Raw genomic sequence first — 22,564 nt, 5'->3', positions numbered from 1 at the left:
CTGTAAGCTTAGGATGCAGAGAGGCCCCCGGAACGGGGGTCCTGGCTCCCCACCCGCATCACCTGGCAGTGATGGCCAATAAATATTAGAAGGACAATGGAAGGGAGGTGAAGGAGGGAGGGAGGGAGGAGGAGGGAGGGAGGGGGGAGGAGGAGGAGGAGAAGGGTCTAATACTGGCTGTGTGACTTTGGACCCCTTAACTTGTCTGAGGCTCAGAGTCCTCAACTGTAAAATGCAAAAGTCACACAGATCCCATCACAGAGGAATGCAAGATGGTTAGATGAAGCGATGCATATAAGATACGCTGAATGGTACATCCTCTGGAGTGCAGAAAACATGTGATAAGTCCTAGTGGTCATTATCATCCCTGTTGTGTTTGTTGTCATAATGCATCCCGTTCTCCCACTGACTGGGAGGCAGGAGGCTGCTGTCAGTTTGGGGAGACCTCAGGGTTATAAAAGGGCTTGCAGCCAGATCCAGGATAAGGCGCCCAGCCCTTGGCTGGGGGGGCAGTGGGCTTCCCTCCGAGCCCATGGTTCCAGCTGGGCTGCCAGGCCCTGGGACCGAGCCCCACAGCCTCCGCAGCTGGAGACTTTTCCCAACACAGCCAACAACGTGGCAGCAGAGGAAACCCTCCCTCCGCAGCGCTGGCTAACTCCCGCCCACTCTGGGCTGCGGCAGGAGCAAGGCCCAGCCTGTGTGGCTTCCCTAGGGGCGCTGGGGTGGGCTGCGGGTGACAGGGCCACACGCTTATGCCCGGGGGATCCTCAGAGTCGCCCTCTACCTTCATCCTTTCACTTCTCCAGTACCATTCTTTCTTCTTGGCTTTCTTGGCCGCAGCGGCTGCTCCTCCTCTTCCTGGTCCCCATCCCTCATCCCTCTCTCCCACCGGCCTTTCCCCGAGGTTCTGCTCTGGAGTGCAGATCTGCCCCACCCCTGCAGTCACCCCTCTACTCTTCTGCTTCTTCCCCTCTGAAGGCAAGAGGCTGCCTGCAGGATAACCAATACAGAATTGGCATCTGGGCTTCCCCCTCCCCCAGCACTTAAGCATCCTTGAGTGAAGCCTTTTTAGCCTTGAGAATTCTTTGCCTTAAGTTCAGATCCTGCCAGTTCCCTTTCCAGGTCCCAACAGGGCCCTGGAGTTATCTTCCATTGTGAACAGTCAGCACTTTTTGGTTCCTTGGAGCGACGAAACCAGCTTTGGAAGCTGATAAGCCATGGGGCTGGGGTGTCCGGTTTTGAATGAAGAGGCTCCCTCAGCTTTATCCTGGTGGATGGGGCCTTGGGCTCCCCTCTCCTGCACTTCTGCCTTGGGGCCAGTTACTCTCTATCAAGACGTGGCAGCTGCTGCTTCTCTGGCTCTGGTCTTCATGTCTTTCCTTCTGGTCCCTTGGGCAACATTGTTCAGTGGCTGTTTGGGAAACCAGCCACTCTTGCTCATGGGTGAGGAAGGCCCAAAGTCTGGAAAAAAAAAAAAAAGTAACCTCCTTTTGCTGGCAGATCTTTGAGGATGCCCTCAAGACCAGCACACTTCTTTCCCGTCTCAGGAGGAGATTCCTGGGAGCCTCCCCTCTTCTGCCTTCCGCAGCCACAGTGGCCTCCATTTCAGGCCGGAAGAAGTGCCCCCTTAATCGGCAGGATGGGATATGCTGCAATAGTCACATTCTCAGGCAATGCCATGGTCTCCTATGCCTGGATAGGGAGGGAAAGAAAAGACGGGGGAATCTACAGGACAGATAGAGCCCAACGCGTAGTCTATTTGTAAGAAAATTAAAGATTTGCTTTTCAGATGTTGGGGGCCATGCTCTTACCAGACAGCTGGCAAATGGGAGAGATTGGGAATGAGGGAATAGATCAAATTATTTAAATGAGAAAAATAAATTCACACACAACCTAGCCGCTGCCCCGGTGGTGACAGATCCGTTTATTTATCTACTGTATCGGCACCGCTTTGTCTCTGTCAAAAAGGTCATTAAACTCGCCTAACTGCGAATTTTGCAGTCTCCTGCTCCAGACTCGCTCCACAGCTCTTTCCTTCCCTCAACACCCAGCGCCACTTGAAAAAAAATTATTATTGCTAATAAACAAGCGTTTTTTTTTTTTTAACCCTTTCTAGCTTGTTCCCCCATGGGTCCTGCTCCGTCCCACGGAAGATTACAATTTCTCTTTATTCTTGCTCAGGAGGACTGGGGGAGGGGGGCCAACTCTTCCTGCAGAGTTGGAGAAGAGGGTTGGGGAGTGCCAGGGTGCATCTCAGCCGTCCCTATGCATCTAAGGATTTGGCTTTCTCCGAAGCCCCCCTAGTTGCAGTACGCGGTCAAGTCCTGCCTTCCACCGTAGAGACTCTGCCCCGGACTCTCCCACCCCTACCAGCTCCTGCAGCTCCTCTATTAGCCCAGCGTGGGCAATCCTCTTAATTCCGTCTTGCCCGAGTCCCAGCCCCAACTCTAACTCTGCTTCCACAGGGCTGGGATTGGGGCGGGAAACCGGTTCCTGGGTCAGTCTCCGGCTGGCCGCCGCCGTCCAGCCGGCATCGGCTGCGTGGGAGCGGGAAGGCGAGACTCCGCAGACGGCGGGCTCCAGGTCCCTCTGCTCCCGGCGGGCGCGTCTCTTCCAGCTGGTCGGGCCACTAGGCTGCCGCCGTCTCCCAGCTCGCGGTGCCAGCTCTCGTGCTCCACGCCCGGCTCCCAGGCTGCGTGCCCTCGCAGTCGAAGGGACTGGGGGCGGCAGGTTGGATGGGGACGTCTGAGAAACGAGGAGAGTCCTCGTTCTCTGGGCGTCCCCCCTCCCCCGGGTCCCGCGTCCCCTTCCCCGCCCCCTGCGCAGGTGTGAGCTCGCGAGTGTACGCCTCGGCGGGTGTGAGTGTGAAGTGTGTGTGCGCGGGGGAGTGCGCGGAGGGAGCGCGGGCGGCGGGCGGCGCGGGAGGCGGGAGGCAGGGCGCGGGGGAGGGGGCTGGGAGGGAGTGTGTGCGCGCGTGCAACTCCACTCCGGGGCTTTGTGCGAGCCCGGGCGATAGCATCCGCGGCGGCTGGAGGAGGAGCGGCCGGAGACGCGTGCAGCCCGCACGCCAGCGCCCGGCAGCCGGGGCAGGTGGGAGTCCGCGCGGGAGCCGAGCCGACGCGAGCCGCAACCGAGTCCGAGCGGAGCCCGGGCGGAGCCCAGGAGCCTCGCTCGCGGGCGGCCCGTGGGCGGCAGCCGGGCGGGGCGGGCGCCGGCGGGGCGGCCCCCCAGTAAGATGTGCGCGGCGCCGCGGGGCGCCCCCCACTCGCAGCGGCGCTTGGGAGCCGGGCAGCTGGGCCAGGCGGCGCCTCGGGGGCTGCTGCGCGCCCGCGCCTAGAGCTGCCGCCCCAGGGAGCCCGCCACGGCCGCGCCCCGGGCACGCTCGGCGGCGCCCAACGATGACCGCTCCCTGGCGGCGCCTCCGGAGTCTGGTTTGGGAATACTGGGCCGGGCTCCTCGTGTGCGCCTTCTGGATTCCGGACTCGCGCGGGATGCCCCACGTCATCCGGATCGGTAAGGGCTCCCAGGAGCCGGGGGTCTCTGTGCGCCCGGGCTGGGGCGGGAACGAGGGGCCTCTGAACGCGATCCCAAGAGATTTCTCAAGCTCTCCCTGGGCTGCCGGGACCGGGTGACCACCAAAAGCTTGTCCCGGTGAGGACAAAGTTCCAAAGCCGGGGTCACGGGCCTGACTTACTGGGGCTGCGGCGGGCGAGGGGCCCTTGGCGCGCTCCTAGGAGGCCAGACCTGGCCGAGTGTAGCGAAGCGTTCTGGTCCCAGCCGGAGTCGCGGGCGCATTTCCCGGCGACTGTCAGCAGGACCGGCCGCAGACCGAGTTCTGGGACCCGGCTTCTCCGCGAAGCGGGAACCCTGGGGAAGGCGCCAACTTCTTTTCCGTCCTCGCTCCCTGCGGGCCCCTCGCCCGCACCTGGGGCATAGCTCGAGCAGCCACCGCGGGGACTCAGGGTCCGGCTTCGCATGACGAGGGCGGCCGGTCTCCTCTGACGGTGCCGCCCTCGGCCTCGGTGGTCCCGGTTCAGCCCTGCAGCGCGGGGCAGGGGAGGGGCGGCCCCCGCTGGTCTTTCCAGCCGTCCGTCTCTGCCGAGGCCTCTCCCCCGCCTGGGGCAACGCAGGCGGAGGTGGGCGGCGGGGGGAAAGGGAGCGACGGATCCTGCCCGGCGCAGCCAGGGAAGGCGACGAGAAGGATGCGAGTGGTTTTTAAAGTTAGCCGAAATCCCTCCGCAGCTGGCGGCGGCTGGCGGGGCTGCGCGCGGCTTTCTGGGGCGCTGGCGTCTCCGCGTCTCTTCTCGCCGGAGACTCTTACTCCGGGCTTTAACTTTGTTGTGGCCGCCCCAGGCACCCTGTAGGTAGCGCTCCGGGCAGGTCGGGGACCCCGAGTGTCCCAGGCCCGAGACCTCCAGGGCTGGGCCCTGCCTGGCCAAGCGGGAGCCTCCGCCACGCAGGCCCTGCGCCCGCCGCCAGGCCGGAGACCTGGGCCGCCTGGGTTCGCGCGAGGCGCCACCGCCAGCATCTGGCACACGGAGGCCACAGCTCTGCTGAGCCAGGGCCACCTTCCTCCCCTGTGGCTCTAATCCAGGCGCGGACTCTGGGCCGCCAGCGGCTTGAGGGGGTGCCGGAGAACCAATGGCGAGCTTGGTTCCCGTACTTAAGATTTTCCTGAGAGGCAAGTCGGAAATCTTGAGGCGGCCCCTCTCCTCCCCAGCTTTCTCCTGGATCCCAGCTCCTCGTGAACTGCATATCTGGATGCGGTTAGAGCACAGCCTTCAGCTGTGCCCACGCTGGGATCTTTCTATCCATGCCCAGGACCCTGGCAGGCAGACATTTGAGGTAGAGGAATCCAGGAACCCGACTCTGGGGACAGCCTTCACGGCCAAGCTTAACCCTTTGCAGCTCAGGCTGCTCCTGGCAAGCCCCAAATGTCTCTTCTATCTCTGTTCATTTGCTTTCCTTAGTACCCAGTTTGGTTACCATTCCAGGAGCAGGCAGCCCCTTAGCAGTGGGCCAGCACTTTCCTTAATCCCTCCTTCTTTCCCTCTATTTTTTTTTTTTTTTTTTTTGAAGGCCTGCATGGTAGAATGCCTTTGGGAGAAAAGACGGGGGCCCCAAAGGTGCTATGCACCCAGCCCAAGCATTGCAGTTCCCTCTTTTGTGGTCCTTCCTCAGCAGGCATGGGATGGGCAAGCTCTCAGCCCAGCATCAGGGGTGGGGGCCCAGGGAAGACAGAGGCAGGCGAGGGAAGCCCCAGATGGATGAGCTGAGAAGGAGCAGGATGCTGTATCCTCACCTGCTCCCTCTGACTGTGAAATTGACTTGTAGTGGGGGACTCCTCACTGCCCTGAGGGGAAGCCCTGACCCTGCCCGCCCTTTCTTGGGTTCAGCGTGTAATAATGCAATTAAGGATGGCAGAGCCCTCCTCTCTTCTAATCTTCTTGGTATTAAGCCCCAGGATTAATTAGCGTGTCGGCCCAAGCCATTTATATCCGAGAGTCCTGCCCCATTTGATTCCCAGCCCAAGGACTGGGGTGCTGTGCGGATGCCAAACGTGACCGCCAGAGCTGTGCCAGCTGGGACGGAGGATGGGAAGGCTCTGAGGCCTCTGGGCTTCTCTGGAGCTTCCTGGGAAGCTAAGCTTCCATCCTTCTGAGCCCAGTCTGGAGTCTTAGTTGGAGTCAGGGGCTACAGTGGACATGGCCCTGAGAGAGGGAGACAGAGAGACTCATGCTGAAACCCAGACATGGCTGGCACCTTGGCTGGGCCCAATGCCATCTCCCTTTTCTCCTCTCTCCCTAGTTCTGGGATCTCAGGGCCCTGGCTGAGGCCCTGGAAATCAGGCTCCAGGGCGTGCTGGGTGCTTCTGGCTCCCGAGACTGGTGCCTGAGCTGGCTGCGCTGGGAGCAGAATCCTCCTCCAGTGGGCAGAGCATTGCCGAGCCCCAGCTCGGGAGAGGGTTTTCCTGCAGGTGTGCAAAGGGGCTCTCCGGGCTGGGGAACAGCGAAACCGCCCCCTCTCTTTGTGCCTTTTGGGGGGGTGGGCTGAAATTTCCTCTTAGACAAGGAGATGGATAGCTCGGCAGTGTGACAGAGTGTTCAAACAATCCGTCTTGAATAGATGAATTGCCTTGCTCTGTCTTTTTGTAATTGTGTCTATCAGAGGGAGAGGTCAAGGCATTGATTGCTTGGATGGTTTGCAAGTAACAAAGGAGAGTGAGGGAGAAAGCGAGGGAGAGAGAGTAATTGGATTGTAGTCTGCAGGAAAAAAATGATCATTGATTATTTTATATGAATATGTGGAAGATGTGTGCTGCGTGTGGTTATCAAGTGTTGCTCATTGAAGGTTTTCAAGGCATATTGTTCCGCATTTTATTATTATTATCATCGTTATTATTGTTCAGATGGATCCTAGTCTTAACTCACAGAAAGCAGCTTAGTGCACGGGGCCTCCCAGCGCTCCAGTGGCCTCCTGTGGGGACCTGGCTTTCCTGATAACATGATCTAAAAGGTGAAGTGCAGGGGGCCCCAAGCTAGGGGCCAGGAGGCCTGGGTTTTCTACCAATTTACTGGGCCAACTTGGCCCAACCACCCTCTGCCACCAACCTGGAGCCTTTATTTCCCCATCTGTGAACTACTGAGCTGGCCGCGATGGTTTGGGATATTCCGTGGTTTCAAAGTTCCCTTTAGTGCAGGCCCGTAGGGACTGTCAGCGCCATTGTAGGTTTCATGGCTGGATCCTTCCTTGTGTTATATACATACTGCAGGATTGAGGGCCAGCCCGGAATTTGAAAAGGGAACCAGACAGTGGTGGCTGTAGCTGGGGCACTCCAGGGGGCGGTGGTGATCTCTGGCCAGCCAGGGGGAGGTTCAGAGCCAAATGACTGCAGAGACATAAAGCAGGTGTGTGTGGCGGGATGGGGGGTGGGAGGGACCTGCTGGCTGGCACTGGACTCTTTGAGCATCTACAGAGCGAAACAGAGTTTCCAGCCCCGAGTCTGGGCTGGGGGTGATGGAGGGGTGGCTAGTGGGCACTGCAGTCTGTCCCAGGGTCCTGAGGTCCCCTACCCCAGAGTTCCCAGACCAGCCCTGTCTGCTTCGCCTCCCAGCAGTTCACCCAAATGGTCCTGAACATCCTTCTCCTGAGTTTGGGAGCCGCTGTGTGTAAAACAATGAGAAATTTCTCGCAGTGACTGGTGATGCGCTGAAACCTCGCCGCCGTGTAGGAGCAGACAGGCACTGAATGAAGATCAATAGGGTTTTCCCCCCTGGAAGTAAATAGCTTCAGACAAGACCTGGGAGTGGCCCGAGGGGCCCTCGAGAGCATTAACTTGAGGAATTCCTGCCTCCACTCTCTAGCCCAGCTGCTCCCGTCAGCCCGGGCTTCCCTCCTTCCCAAGCTGGAGTTTAATTTCTTCTTGATGCCTGCCTCGCACTGCGCTAAACAGGCTTTTTGACGTCAGGATGATCTGGGGTTTTTAGAGGTGGCTGATGCAGGCAGGGTGAGCCAGCACCGCGTCCCGACTAGGCCCTTCCAAGGTCACCCGCATCCCCCTGCTGCCGCCGGCACGACAGCTGACTTCAGAAGTCCAGCCCGCTGCCGCCGTGCTCTTTCCAAAGGGCTTTGAGGAGCGGCCCCTTCATCCCCACCCTTCAGAGACGCAAGGCTGCTTGGCTGCTTTTAGGATCCTTTGTGGGGCCTGTGCGCCTCCCTGAGTCCCCACATCCCCACAGGCGCTCTGTGTCCTCGCCCCAGGAAACAGAGCCCCCTCTGTGGGGGAGGAGGCTCAGATGCCCTGGGGGTAGGTACCAGAACCCCTCTTCCTCTGGGGGGGCGGGGGAGGGCAGGGCCATTTGCAGGGGAGGCTCTTTTAGGGGAAGCCTTGCTTGTGCTCCACAACTGGGACCGTTTCTGATCTGCCGAAGCCAGGCTTCCTCCACTCTGTCGCCATCAGCTGCCCCTGCCTCTGCCTCCCGCTGCTTCAGCTGTGCCCCACCTTGCTTGCTCAGGACCCTCCAGAGGGAACCCAGAGAGCCGATGTTCCCCTGGGCCGGGCAGCAGCAGAGAGGAGCCTGGGGTTCCCCAGACTCTGCCTGGCAGCAGAGAGGATTAATACTCCAGGAGCAGAGCCTTTCCTCTGGGACCAGCAGCCAGCAGACCCTGGCTGGTCCTCCTGATGCACCGAGGACGTGGTGCAGACCGGCCTTGGGCTTGTTGACTGGAATAGCTCTTCTTGCAGGTGCTGATTCCCTGGCAGCAGCACCAGGGGGCAGTGTGCCTGTGCCAAGGTGGCTGTGCGTCTCCTGCCTCGGACCCCACCTGGGTCTGGAGCAAAATCGAAATAACAAAACAACACACAATGACAATACGATGGCCCAGATTTATTGAGCACTTACTAACTGCCAGGCACCCTGCTTTTCAAACAATGACTAGTCACATGACTAGGAAGAAAGGTAGTTGTTGCTCTATTTCCCATCCCCCATCTTGTTTAGCTTTTACCACTCTGCACACACTACCCTCATTTTGCAGATGAGGAAACTAATCACTTGCCCAAGATCACGTAGCCAGTGAGAGGTGGATGCAGGCTGAGAACTCCTGCCAGCCTGGCCCCAGATCCCATGCTTTCCAGTGTCTGTGGAACCACAAGATGGGAAGCACTGCTTTTCACAGGCGGGGGAGTGCAATACCCCCACCCCGGCATGGTTCTGGGTGTTGAGTGTGGCCTGGCTGGCTGGGCTGTTTGGCCTGGATGGCTGTGGAGGGGGGGGGGGGTCCTGTGACATTTAACCCTAGCAGTGCCAGTACTGTCCCTGCTGATGGACTCAGGGGCAGATATGCATGCTCTAGAGGAAAGGTGTAGACGGGCCTGCCCACCCCTGCATGTGCAATACACATCCTTGCATTGACCGCACCCCACCTTGTCTGGGCTTCTGGATTCTGTCTAAGACTTTAATCCAAGCCCCCAATAAAGGTTGAACTTGGAGTGCCCGTTGTGGCGCAGTGGAAACAAATCCGACTAGGAACCGCAAGGTTGTGGGTTCAATCCCTGGCCTTGCTCAGTGGGTTAAGGATACAGTGTTGCGTAAGCTGTGGTGGAGGTCACACACTCGGCTCGGATCTGGCGTTGCTGTGGCTGTGGCTGTGGCATAGGCCAGCAGCTGTAGCTCCGATTAGACCTCTAGCCTGGGAACCTCCATATGCCACAGGTTTGGCCCTAAAAAGCAGGAAAAAAAAAAAAAAAGAAAGAAAAAGGTTGAACTCTCCCTTGAGTGTGGCCGGTTGGCCCACAGGAATCCCTCTACTCTGGAAACTCCAGCCTGTGTGTCACCCTGGCAGCCACCAGGCTGTCCTCAAAGACATCATCATCAAAGCCTTGAGGAAACCCCAGGGCCCGGAGTCTGGGTCTCCATCCTTTTCAGCCAGTGGCCTGGCCAGAGAAAGTGGTCAGTGAATTAGCTCTTGCCCTTTTTTTCCTTCCCTCACCTCTCTTTTCCCTCCTCAATCCCATCCCCTCTCCCCTCCAATAGCCTTTCCAGGCTAATCAGTTTCAGGGTCATCTTTGAAGCAAGAGTCCCATTCTGCCCTTCTAAATAGAGCCCCCCTTGCCACTAACTGAGTCTGGTGGACAATGGAGGGTGGGATCTGCCAGCACAATGGAATTTGTGTTACTGTCCCACAGACATTGTGGATTGGGTATGGGGACCTGGGCGCAAGAGCTGTCTGTCCACCCTTCCCTGTGCCACCCCTGCAAGAGCAAAGGCAAACCCACATTTCTTTTTCTCCTGCACAGTGTTCCTTCATCCAGGGGACTTGGGGAGACTGGGATAATGGCAACCCCCAGAGACTGAACCGTTCTGGAAGTGGGGGCACTGCACTGCCCAGAGCTCTACAGAGGTGACAGATTTGGAACAAACATGATCAGAGGGGTCACATGTTTTTCCCAGGCTCTCAATTTCCTCATCTGTAAAATGGGCACGAGACTGCCTGCCTCAGATGGAGTCAGATAGATATGAGGCCTCTGCAGAAAAGCTTCAGGGCTCTTCAAAGCTCAGCATTTCTTCTCCTTGGAGGAGAGGAGTCTGACATCAGTACAGGGCGGGACTAGAATGAGGTGAATGAGGCGGCTGGGGAGCAGGATTTAAGGAGGCTCTCAGATGGTGGCCCTGCCCCTACACAACTGCCCACACAATTGCCCTCAAGAGTGAGCACTTCCTTAAATGTTCTGCTCCAGCTGTCTCCCTGGCAGGTACCTATTGGCCCGTGAGTTTGGCAGTTTCCTCTGCTTCTCTTTGTGCTCCGGAAACCAAATCCCAATTGAATGTGACTGGGAGAGGGGAGAAGTCTGGACTGAGGGCAAGGGGGCTGGGTTTGAGGACAAAAAAAAAAAAAAAAAAAAAACGGGTCCTTCTGATTTTGCTTTTGCTTCCCTTCAGCCACGTGTTACAGCTGCTGGGCTGGGAGCCCTGACCCCATCTTAACCTTGGTTTATTTCCTTGAAATTACCTCCAGGTCTGCACTACCTCCTGCTCCACCCAGGCTCTCCCTTCCCCACAAAGCTCACATTCCACCTCCCTCTCTGTGCTTCCTTTGACCTTTGTACCTTGTTAACTAATGACCTTGGCTGTAGCTCTGCTTGTCGGTATGTCAAGGGCTTTCTCTAGTGAAGATATTTTTGGAGTCAGATCATATATTTCATTGATTTTAGCATGGAATCCGCCCCCCACCCCCTGACACACACATTTTCACATCTCTTTAAATCAGTCTGTGTCTCACATGTCAAGTCCAAGTTTATCTGCAGGATTTTTTTCTTTCTTAGCATCTCAGCATATAACGGTGTGTTTCAGGGTTGATGAAATGCGGTGGATCTGAGTTTGAGGGGGAGTCTAATACGTGCCAACTGTGTGACCTTGGGCAAGTCACTTTACCTCTGAGCCTCCGTTTCCTCATCCATGAAATAGAAATATTAATATTAGGTTAAACCATAGTTTTGAGCTACAAAAATTTCATATAGTCCAACCTTATAGTGTGGTCCTCACAGGGTTATTGGGAAGATTAAAGAAGATGAAGTATATAAAGCTCTGCGCAGCGCCTGATGCTTAACAAATGTTAGGAGAAAAAGGATTTCCCAAGGGTAGAGGCAGTGTCTCTGCTGTCTGACTCCAAGCTCTGAGGCTCTCTGCTTCTTATATGCCCTTTGCCTTGTGCCAACCTTGTGATCAGTATATGACATTTGCCCATTTCCCACATACCCAGGTGCCCAGGAGTGGAAGGGATGGCTCCAGCAGCCTGTGACAGTTCCCTGCTGTGCTAGGGAGCCAGAGGGCGCTCTTCCTAGGATGCGCCTGTGTATTCAGAAGCTCCCAGACTCCTCCTGGCCTGTGATCTATCACACACCTGAAACCCATGGGTGCTGCTTCTTCCCTTCATGTGCAGCATTTTAAGTGAAATTCATTTTGTGTTTATTCGCCGCTGGGAAGACCTTGGTCCTGGGATGCTCTTGAGGGACTGGTCCAGGGAGTCCTGATCAGCTCCTTTTGGATGGGGAGCCCAAGCTTGCTCTCTGAGGCAGAGAGGGTCGGTCTGTGGCTGGAGGCTGGGCCCCAGGGGATAGACACTGCTGGCTTTGCTGAGAGACACCAGGTAATAAGGCCACAACAAAAAACGAGGGAGGAGAGAGTCCCCGTGGTGATCTTACAGATGGGAGATAATGAGATGGAGTGAGATCCGGGGGGAGTGGTGGCTTTGACTCCAAATTCTTTGGTGCCATATGAATGGCGGTAAAGGAAGGCGGAGGGGAAAAGAAAAGGAGAAGGAGCTAAGATTCCAGTTTGTGTGAAAAGGGTTCCAATCCATAGGAGACAATTAAGTCTTGCGCTATTAAAGGGATTGATGCAGACAGGCTGCGATGGAAGGGGGTTTATAGAGTTCTCTGAACCACTGCAGGGCTGAGCTCTTTAAATATGGGAACGAGGGAGACTTCTGCAAAGCCTTCCTGCATCTGCTTTGCAGAACTGAAATATGCTATTCCAAAAAGCCTGCCCAATTGGGCGGAAAAGCAGGAGCAGGGAGCCAAGGCCTTCCCAGGGCTCCAGGCATCACATTTCCTGTCTATGGTGAAGAATCACAGAATCCAGGCTGAAGAGAACCCCAGGGGTCAGTCTAGGCCTTGCTTCTCAAACATTAACATGCATCTGAATCACCGGGAGTGCTTAGTAAAATGCAGACTGCTGGGTGCCACCCCCAGAGCTGATTCATTGGGTCTTGGGTGAGGCCTGAGAATTTGCATCTTAATAGGTTCCCAGGTAATGCTGCCTCGTGCTCCTCTGGGGACTAGGCTTTAAGAGCCACTGTTCTCAGTCGCTGGAGGACCCCCCCACCTAGCAGGTGGCTATCTAGTCTCTGATTGAATACCCCCTGTGACAGGAAGCTCACTACTTTTTGACCTTGCTTTGTTCTTTATTGCAAATGTTTTGGCGCACTCCAGCCCTTGTTGCAGAATTTCCCCTAAAAGTGGTCTCCCTGCATTTCCGGGGAAGGCAGTATGACTTGGATGTTGAGCGTGTAGGTTCTGAAATCCATCTGTCTGAGTTTAAACTCTCCCTTCCTCCCCTCCCCACCTCTGGGCTGTGTCACTGTGGGTGAGTCGCTTAACTTTTCTAAGTCTGGATTTCCTCACCTGTAGCATGAGGCTAGGAATAGATTTGACCCCATGGGATCCTTGTGAGAATTAAGATGCCTGGCTCGAAGGAAGCTCGCCGTCTAACATTGTGGATAAACTTACAGGTTTTGGAATCTGACAGCCTGAATTTGAGGGCTGCCTCAGTCACTTCCCACCTGTGTGATCTTGGGCAAATTACTTCATCTCTCATGAGAATAATACCGTAATAATAATAACAACAATGATGATGATAACAATAATGATAGTACCTGCCTTGTGGGTTTTTTTTTTAATAAGGATTAAATGAGTGAATGCACATAACATGGTTAGACCACAGCTGTAGCAGGTACTGAATAAATACTGAATACATGTGATCCATTGCTCTTACTCTTATACGCATCCCACCCCTTGATTCTGGCTTTGATTTGCATCCTGTCCCACAATGCAATCCCACAGAAGTGTAAAGGCATTCCTCCAGACTAAAGATCACCCATTCTTTCAGTGGGTGTTAAGAGGTAACCACAGTCCCGCGTACAGGTCAGCTCACCCGCTCCTCACATCTCGGCATCGCTTTCTACTTAGCCGACCCCTGGTTATTTCAGCCTTTTGTGCAGCCATTTCACTCTCTTGATTTCTCCTGAGGTGGTGGTCTCAGGAGATCACGAGGTCTTTTCCACGGGCATCGCTGCCGATCTATCACTTCTCTCTCACCCGCTCTTTGGCAGTTGATCTTTTGAGCCTAAAGGCGGGACCTGTCATTTATCCCTGGTAAATCCTATCATTGAACCTTCAGGCAGTTATTCTTGCTCTCTGTGTCTGGACCACCAAAGTCTCTTCCCGTCGCTCCATCCTTGGGAGGTAGGCATGGGTTTCTTCCTCCCTGGCCTCCCCCTCGCGCAGGGGTCTGTGGGAGAGAGGTTAAGTGGTGATTGGTCTGCAGTATGGCTGGGGGTTGGGAACCACTGATCTGGACAGTGGTGCTTTTGTGACTCCCTTTCTGTGGTCTGGCATGCTTCGTCGTGCCATCTGAGCCTGAGGAGAACGTGCCTTCCCTCACTGCAGCCAGCCCTGCCATCAACATGTTCGGCAGGAAGCGACCAATGTCAGGGTTTGTCAGCTTTATTCAGGGGTTGTGGACCCACCACCCTATACTTTAACCAGCTTCAGAGTCCCACTGGCTTCCTTATGTTGTCAGACCCTTTTGACATGCTGTGGTCGCAGCTCCAGTCTCATGCCCTGTCCCGCCTGCCTCACACACGCCCTCCCCTCCTCTGTACTGAACATCTAAGTCCCCCGAGGGCTCTGTGCTTTCCTTTACACTGGGCCTCTGCTCTTGCTGTTTTGTGTTTCTGGCTAACTTCTTTTTTTTTTTGTCTTCCTGCAGCATATGGAGCTTCCCAGGCTGGGGGTCTAATTGGAGCTACAGCAACACCAGATCCAAGCCGCGTCTGCAACCTATACCACGGCTCATGGCAACGCTGGATCCTTTTTTTTTTTTTTTTTTTTTTTTTTGTCTTTTTTTTTGCCTTTTCTAGGCCCTCTCCTGCAGCATATGGAGGTTCCCAGGCTAGGGGTCGAATCGGAGCTGTAGCCACCGGCCTACAGCCAAGAGTCACAGCAATGCAGGATCCGAGCCGCGTCTGCGACCTACATCACAGCTCACCGCAACGCCGGATCCTTAACCCACTGAGCGAGGCTAGGGATCAAACCTGCAACCTCATGGTTCCTACCCAGTCAGATTCGTTTCCTCTGTGCCACGACAGGAACTCCTCTGGCTAACTTCTAGTCATCCTTCAGGTCTCAGCAAACATGTCTTTTTCTCCAGAAAGCCTTTCCTGCAGCACCCTGAACTGCCCTTGTCTTAGCACTTGTAATTCTTGGTTACAATGAGGGAGAGGCTCTCTTAGAAAAGTCTTTCACACAAGTGTGCACCTCAGCTGGCTTATTCACCAGTTTGCCCAGTGCATCTAGCAGGCGATTAATAACCATCTGTCGAATAAATGAATACATTGATGAACACACTCCTTTGAATATAAGTCTGCCTAACTGCCTGGTCATTCAGCTCAATACTTTTTCTATGTCATCGACAAGGATTTCGTGAAAGGCATTAGATTCTTCTGTGACGTCAGAGTCCAGTGCTGTCCATGGTATTCTTGTGCTCCTTCAGTTCAGCACCTTCTAGGTCAAGGCCTTTCCCATGAGATCTTTTGGGCAGAGCTGGCGTGTTTAGCAGAGGGGGATTTTCTTTTTCACGTCTAGGATGGGCCTTTACATCCATCATCTGGTTCATATCGTGATGTTTCTTCTCTTGAGAGAGACACAAGCTGTCGACTTCAAGAAGAAACAGAAGAGAGTTTCCGGGTGGCCTAGTGGTTAAGGATCCAGTGTTGTCACTGCTGTGGCTGGGGTTCAGTCCCTGGGCCTAGGAACTTCCACATGCCATGGGCATGGCCCCCCAAAAAGAGAAGAAACAGAAGAAAACTATGATCCTCCTGTCTTTTCTGACCTCAGCCCTCCCTCCTTCCCACTTGCTCCTCAGCATCTCTGCTGCCCCATCTGGGAGCTCGACCGCAGAAGAGGACTTCTGCTGTTCCATCCTCAGTAGGCAGGTCACTCGGGACAGCTGCCAGGCAGAACTGCAGCTGTGCCACCTATGCTGCTGCCAGTCATTGGTCAGACTGCTCCCTTTCCTGTTTACACCTCATCACTGGATCCTGCTAGGATGCGTAGACAACAGGTCTACATGACAGTTTTGTGTAAAGTGAGGTGCTTATGGTTAACCTGGAGATTCAGGCTGTATAGACAGTCATCTTGGGCCATTTCAGGCTGCACCGGAGGCATATGGAAGTTCCCAGGCTAGGGGTCGAATTGAAGCTGCAGCTGCCGGCCTACGCCACAGCCACAGCAATGGGGGATCCCAGCCATGTCTGCGACCTACACCGCAACGCCAGATCCTTAACCCACTGAGCGAGGCCAGGGATCGAACCCATACCCTCACAGACACTAGTCAGGTTTCGTACCACTGAGCCACGATGGGAACTCCAACCTGGACCGTTTAGCCTGGGAACATAAACATGGTGCATGCTGGGTTTGAAGCGTGTGAATATGTGTGTGTGTGTGTGTGTGTGTTTGTGTACTTGTAAGAGATGACCAATCAAAGGTTTTGCTTCTCTAGCATAGGCTTCCCACGTTGGGGCTCAGCAGCCATTCTTTATCCAAAGCCTAATGAATGAGTACAGTGACTTTACTTTGGATTGGAGGGGGGGACACTGAGTACTTAAGCGATGGTCCCAATTCCTGACCGACTGGGCCGACCTATTGAATTAGCGTAGCTGAGAGTGAGAGTGGGGGAACAGGTTTGCAGGAAAGCCCTGAGCTCCCCCCACAACACGACAGGACCAGGCTCTCCCCTGAGGCTAGGACCTCCCCTGTCTTGCTTCCCTCCCCATGGAAACAGATAAGACATTAGGAGCACAAAGAGCCTGTTGCTACATGGCCATTTTTCCTGCCCAGTTTAATAGAGGTGACAGCCGTCTATTTTACTTGTCTCGTAACATGGAGTCAGTAAATAAAATATGGGTGAACGCTCAGGTTTAGCTGAATTATGGCTGCTCCATGGGGACCGAGGGCTGGGGGAGAGTTGAGCAGAGAGAGTGAACCCTGGGCTTCTTGCAAGAGAAGCTGAGCTTTGTCTCCACTCCTGGATCCAGAAAATCTCTGCTGGATGAGACCAGGCAAGGTCATCCTGCCTGATGGTCTCCGAGCCCATGGAAGAACCAGAACGCACCTGGAGGCACCCCAAAGTCAGAGCTATAGGAGAACAGTAACCGTTCCCTACTTTTTATTTTCTCTCCCAGATAGGGATACTGAGGATTGCAAAGGGGAAATGACTTGTGCCACATCCTTTGGTGAGCCATGCAAAATTCAGATGAAAACATGGGTCTCTGACCCACCCCCGGTCTATGAAGAAAATCCTGTCCACTTTCCTGTTACACACACACAAACATGCACACAATTGAAGCTTTAAATTTGCAGTCTTAAGAGAGATAAGGAGACTAGATTTTCCCCATGTTGTGAAAAGCGACCTATGAAACCTACCCCCCCCCCCCCGCCGCATTGAGGGAGAAATACAAATCAGTTTCATATGTGTTTATAAAAACTCGTAAATAGTGATAAAACCCTGTGTAGCTCGGGGAGAGGCAGGGAAATGAAGGTTCACCCCAACCTCTGCATTCAGCACCACGGAGAGCAGCCAGGCCCCAGGGTAGCCATCTGCATGCTGACTATTTTAGTAGGGGTGATGCGATTATTGGAAGGTCTTGGTAAACAGGCGGTCCCCCCACCCCCCGAATGCTATTCCTCTAGGACTCTGGTGTTCATAAACCAGACCGAGGTGTTTAACAGGTGCACAGTAGGCTAGTAAGAACTATTATTTGTGGTCGTTCAAATCGAGGAGCCCACAGTAAAAGAAAATGGAGCCAGTGGAGAGAATTTTTCCTTTTTTTTTTCTCCCACATAAATTGTTCTTAAACCTTTGGTGCCTTGTACAGTTTGTCTGCTAGGGAGCAGTAGCAGATGACAAAATGAGTGAACATTCCATTGTCAAATATCACGCCTGATACCAACCGTCTTTGCTCAGCTTGTCAGCATCATCTTTCACATTGCATTTGGTAAGTAGGCTTGTGTTATGTATTTTTATCCTGCTAAATGTGATTTCTTAAAAGTATTTTGTGTGTTATTATTTCCTGAATCGTGGAGCCCTGCATACCTATAATAGAGCCTTATTTTCTGCTAGTAAATAAAATTACTCCTCGTTCAGGTGATGGGAATTAAATGTGTCACAGCTTTGTGGCGTTCCCCGAAGAACCCCAGCCGTACCAGGTGCTCCACCACCTGGATGTGTCTGGAAGCCTTGTGATGAGCTGGCATTGACAAAGGTCTCTCCAAGACAGGAAACTCATGCCATGGGTGACCTCAGTGTGCCTCAGACAAAGGGGGAGTTTCATCCATCACTGGGGTACTGAGTGTGGCCAAAACATCTGGACCAGAAGCCAAGACATAGGAAGCTAAGGGTGTTGGAAAGATAGAGTCAGAGGAACTGGGCATTTGCCTCTGAACAAGGAGGAAGGTTAATGGGCTCCTGGGATTTAGAGGGCAAGATGGCACCTTGGAGTCAAAATGCAGCTAGAAAGATCTGGAATGGACAGGGAAGACATGGGCTATGGTATCTACAGAATAGGGTTTCTCCAGGGGGCCCTGCTTTGAGACATCTTAGTGAGAGGGAACTGGGGTTTTTAACTGCTCCTGCTTGATTCGCAGAATCAAAAAAAAAAAAAAATCTGCTTTGGAAATGCAGCTATTTTTATGCTGCTTGTAATTTAGTGTTTATTTCCTGTCTTTTTCACATGGTCGCTAGGCTGACTCATTGATTCGCCAAACATTTATGGATCGCCCACTCTGTGTACTGCAGAGTGCACAGGCCAGGGGATTGTGGGGGTCTGGGGGCGGGGTGATGCAGCATCTCTGGCCCCTGGACCTGGTGGCATCTGAATGACCTCATGATAGGTCCCAGAGGGTGACCTTAAGTGATAACCATGGTTCCTTGAACATTTAGGCATGTACAGATCAGGCTAGATCCCTGCATGTAGATCTTCCTTATTCTCCGCTGTTCTGGGGAGGAGGGTTGAGGCTCAGAGAAGACACGAGACAAGGTAAAAGTCACACAGTAGTGCCAGCTGGGAAGCCACGTCTCTTCCCTTTTGCCCTGTCCTCCTCCACCCTGCTCTTGCCCTTTCTCCTAAATCATTTCATTATTTATATTGTTCTGAGAGGTCTTTCACTCCTGAGCCCTTCACCCCATCCTCAAGCTCTACCCAAGGTTCATTTTGACCAGGTCTCTGTCTCGTGGAAGAACTGAGCCTTAACTTGCCCAGATGGAGTGCATACATGTGTGAGTAGGAAGGAAAAGGGAGGGACAGGGGTTCATATCAATTTTAGTGTGTTTCCAAAGGATCCGATTCTGTCTCCTTGGTGAGGAAGTTCGTCTTTCTGACCAGGATTCTTCCTGCTCGCAGTGTAAACCCATCTCATCCATGATGTGACGTGGCCATTCATGGGGTTTGGAAGGAAACATCTAGATTGGGAGTTAGCTTCAGGGACTTCTTTTTCCCCTCCTGGGGCTGTAGCAAAGAAGCTCTCAGACAATTAAACTGAAATGGCTACACTTTCAGTCACATGGGTTGAGACAGATTTATAATATTTTCTTTTTTAAAAAATTGGGATTGTTTTTCATGGAGATACTGATTTATGGAATAATCAATTACTTTATCTACCTAATCCATTGGCGTGATCTATCTGTGCAGGCATCACTCTCCCCCGGAGGCTGGGGAGATTGGGTAGCCATAGCCTTTGAGCTTGACTCATTCAGCAGAAGATGGCTTTTTCTGGGAGCTACTGTGATCCCAGAATTGGATCCGAGGCCTGGAGGAAGGAGGACCTGTGGTTCCTGCAGCCTCGGTCTTTGAGCAAAGATGCTAAGTCTTTCTTTTCATCAGTCTTAGCCCCACGCAGAGAGAAGTAAATGCAGCGTGTGCTATTCCCATGGTACAGGAATGGAGGCTGAAGGCTATAGAGGAAACTCAAAGCCCGGAGTTTGCAGACATGAAGTCCAGAGTGGTTCGCTCTCAGTGTCTGGGGATTGCAGTGTAGAAGAGAGAGCAGACCTGATGGTAGCAGTCCCAGGAGAGAACTGGGGCTGGCTGGGAGATGGTCCAAGAAGGCAGAATTTGGTTCAACACCAACCATTTTGCATTCAGTGCTCTTGGAAGATTAAGTAAGATACCTTGGGAGTAGTAGCTTCTTGTCCTAGGAGATGTTCAAGAAGATTGGCCAGGAGTTCCCATTGTGGCTCAGAGGTTTAAGAATCTGACTAGCACCAATGAGGATGTGAGTTCAATCCCTGGCCCCCTTCAGAAGGCTAAGGATCTGGCGTTGCCATGAGCTGTGGCGTAGGTCACAGATGAGGCTCGGATCCTGCATTGCTATGGGTGTGGTGTAGGCTGGCAGCTGCAGCTCCAATTCGACCCCTCACCCAGAAACTTCCATGTACTGCAGGTGCAACTATTTGAAATAAAAAAAGAACAGATCGGCCAGGGATATTTCAGAGGGTCTCTGGATTCCTTCCACCATTCTAGGCATCCTCAGTTGTGCAACTGGAGATGCTGTAAAAATTCAGGATTTCTGAATTCCCTAAAAGGCCAGGACTGTGCCTGCTCCAGGTCATACAAATTGCATGAAAGCTGACTCAGCGTGGTGGTTGTGAGGAATATTCTTAACATCGGGCCTTTCCCTGTATGTCTTCTACAGCACTCACCCTTTGGCAGTGCCTGTGGGTCAGAAAGGAGCCTGGTGGCTGCAGCCAGCTCCAGGGAGGGCCCGTCAACCTGCTGAGCAGTATAATACCAAATACTTGGGCTTACCTGATGTCACTTAATTTACATGTGTCTCTGATGTAGGGATGGTTACCATCGTTGGCAGATGCAGAAACTGATGGACAGTTCCAAGGGAGATGGAACAATCCAAGGTCACATAGCTGGTTGGAGAGGGGCTTTGTCCACTCATTCACACATGCAGTTGGTTGCTCGTGAGCCTTTACTGGGTGCATACTATATGGCAGCCCGCATGGCAGCTACCGGGACTGCAGGGTGAGCAAGACAGATGCGATCCTGGCTTCATAGGACTTGCGAACTAGCACAAGACAGACATCAAACATCATTACAACCTCAAAGCATGTCACAGGGGAGTATAGGCTGGCGGGGGAACACCAAGAAAGGCTTCCTGGAGGAAATGACATTTGGGCTGAAACCTGGGGGAGGAGAAAGTGATGGCGAGGGAAGGCGATGGGGAGGGCGACGGGTGTGTGGGAATGGCATGTGCAGATGCCCAAGGCACAGACAGGTGTGTTCAGTTGAGATCTTATGAGTGTTGGATGTCAAACACGGTCAAATATCAGCAATTTTATGTTTCAAACTAACGTTTCAAAAACTCAAGCAAGTCTGCCGTGAATGGAGCACACAGAAGCAGATGTGGAAAAATAAGGCCTGGAGGAGTTCCCCTCGTGGCGCAGTGGTTGACGAATCCGACTAGGAACCATGAGGTTGTGGGTTCAATACCTGGCCGCACTCAGTGGGTTAAGGATCCGATGTTGCGGTGAGCTGTTATGTAGGTTGCAGATGCGGCTCGGATCCCACGTTGCTGTGGCTCTGGCACAGGCCGGCAACTACAGCTCCGATTCGAGCCCTAGCCTGGGAACCTCCATATGCCACGGGAGCGGCCCCAAAAAAGGCAAAAAGACAAAAAAAAAAAAAAAAAAGAAAGAAAGAAAGAAAAATAAAGCCTGGGGAGTGGGAGTTTGAAAGGCTGCATGAGCCAAGGTGAGGAGCTGCTCTTCAGCTGCAGGGCCCTGGGGAGCCACGGAGGCTTTATGAAGGGGGAGCCTCATCACCAGATTTGTAGAAACGTCGTCCTAGTGGCTGTGCGGTGTAACTGCAGGTGTAAGATTGGAACTGGCGTGGGGTGGGGATGTGGGCATGGTTAGGCATGAGAAGCAGTTGAACCAGTCCAGGCAGGAGAGGACAGGGAGATGGGTAGACAGATTGGAGGGCTGGTTAAAGAACAGGTGTCCTGATGCCTGGTCCAGGGCTCTCCCCAGAAGCCTGGCCATCCTCTCTGCCCCAGGCCTGAGCCCGGGAGGCCAGGCTAGGACACACATGAGCAGACCCTTCCTGGGGCCACGCGTCTGTTTCCTGAGTCCTCCATCCATGGATGCTGTATCTGCTGTCTTTGAGCTCAGCTGGGCCTCCAGCCCCATTTCATGGTTCCCTGGCTTGGCCAGAAAGCCCTGTTTCTGTCTCCTGACACCCGAGGCAATGAGCAGTCCTGGGGAGCTGGCGGTCCTGGGGTGCTGGCTGCTCCCCTCATAGCCTCCACCCAGCCAGGCCTTCTGTGAGTCTTTGGTCTCTGACAACCTGGCAGGGAGACCCCAGAAACGGGCCTTGTCTGGTCTTAGCTTTTTTCCTGAGGAACCTCCAAGGGGCCAGGAGCTTCGTGGTGGCTGAGCTGAAACCCCTTCTACCCCTGAGGTTGGAGCTGCCCTCCTTCTCCTCGGCCGGTGTGGTAGGCGGAGATCTCAGGCTGCAGGCCAGGTGCAGGGGTCACTGATACCTAGGACTGTGACAGCAGGGGTGGCAGTGGCAGCCCCACCCAGATCTGGTTGGCAGTGCCCTGTGCTAACATAGTGTTACCGTATCCGTGAAAATAAAAACGGGCATCTTTTCGAAGGCTGACAACACGCCAGACACTATGCTAAGCATCTTCTAGACAGTCAGTCACTTTCTGCAGCAAATCTAAGAGGTAAGGGCTTTATCCTCACTTTATAGGTGAGGAAGCAGAGCCTGGGGCGATGCACACGGAGGAAGCCTTCTGTCGACGGTAGCCGTGCATACATCATTACACCACCTTCATCCGTCGTCATCATGCTTGCTGGTGTTATTTTAAATAATGGACATGGAGACCTATCCCAGGGCCCAGCACATAGTAGGTGCTCAGGAATGTCTGTTGAATCCATTTATGTGGATTTGGGCAGAAAATGGAGTGAGCGGGTTGGGTTTGGTAACCAGCTTGGGCCAAGGCTCTTCCAGCCCTCTTGTCTCCAGAAACTTCTTCCTCCCTTTCCATTAGCCCGAAACTTCCTTAGCCTGGTCCCTCCCCTTCCTCATGCACATGGCCTGTCCCTCACTCCCCAAGCCAGGGCATCTGGATTCTCTTGCCTCTTCTGGGTGCCCCTTCCTGGCGGCTGCAAGGAGTGGAGAGGCAGCCCTCGGTACCCCCTCCTCCGGCTGG

At 53.9% G+C, this 22,564-nt stretch overlaps 2 protein-coding genes across 7 annotated transcripts in view; one reads left to right on the top strand and one right to left on the bottom strand.

Moving 5' to 3' along the window:
• Window positions 1-2,991: 2,991 nt before the first annotated feature.
• Window positions 2,992-22,564, top strand: part of GRIK3 (glutamate ionotropic receptor kainate type subunit 3) — a 247,961-nt gene continuing 228,388 nt past the window's right edge. For 5 of the 6 annotated variants that reach the window (XR_014807467.1, XR_014807466.1, XR_014807465.1 and 2 more), the window contains exon 1: window positions 2,992-3,513. Coding sequence is in view for 1 of the 6 variants with exons in the window: in XM_021095961.2 (XP_020951620.1) it covers window positions 3,399-3,513 (115 nt within the window). In the remaining 5 variants the exon portion in view is untranslated. The remainder of the gene's footprint in view (window positions 3,514-22,564) is intronic. The other variant, XR_014807469.1, reaches the window with a different exon arrangement.
• On the bottom strand, window positions 3,530-8,626 carry LOC146402680 (uncharacterized). The gene is made up of 2 exons (XM_084959113.1): window positions 8,553-8,626; window positions 3,530-4,779 (listed from the first exon to the last, which is right to left on the bottom strand). Exons 1-2 carry the CDS (start codon window positions 8,624-8,626, stop codon window positions 3,678-3,680), a joined length of 1,176 nt encoding a protein of 391 aa, XP_084815239.1. The 3' UTR covers window positions 3,530-3,677.

The sequence above is a fragment of the Sus scrofa genome, chromosome 6, assembly GCF_054392235.1.
Source record: "Sus scrofa isolate SSC_HxYL_T2T_F1_AM1 chromosome 6, Sscrofa_HxYL_maternal_Yorkshire_Landrace_v2.0, whole genome shotgun sequence".
Lineage (NCBI taxonomy): Eukaryota > Metazoa > Chordata > Mammalia > Artiodactyla > Suidae > Sus > Sus scrofa.
The sequence above is the reverse complement of the archived record's forward strand: the minus strand, read 5'-3'. Positions and strand labels throughout refer to the sequence as shown.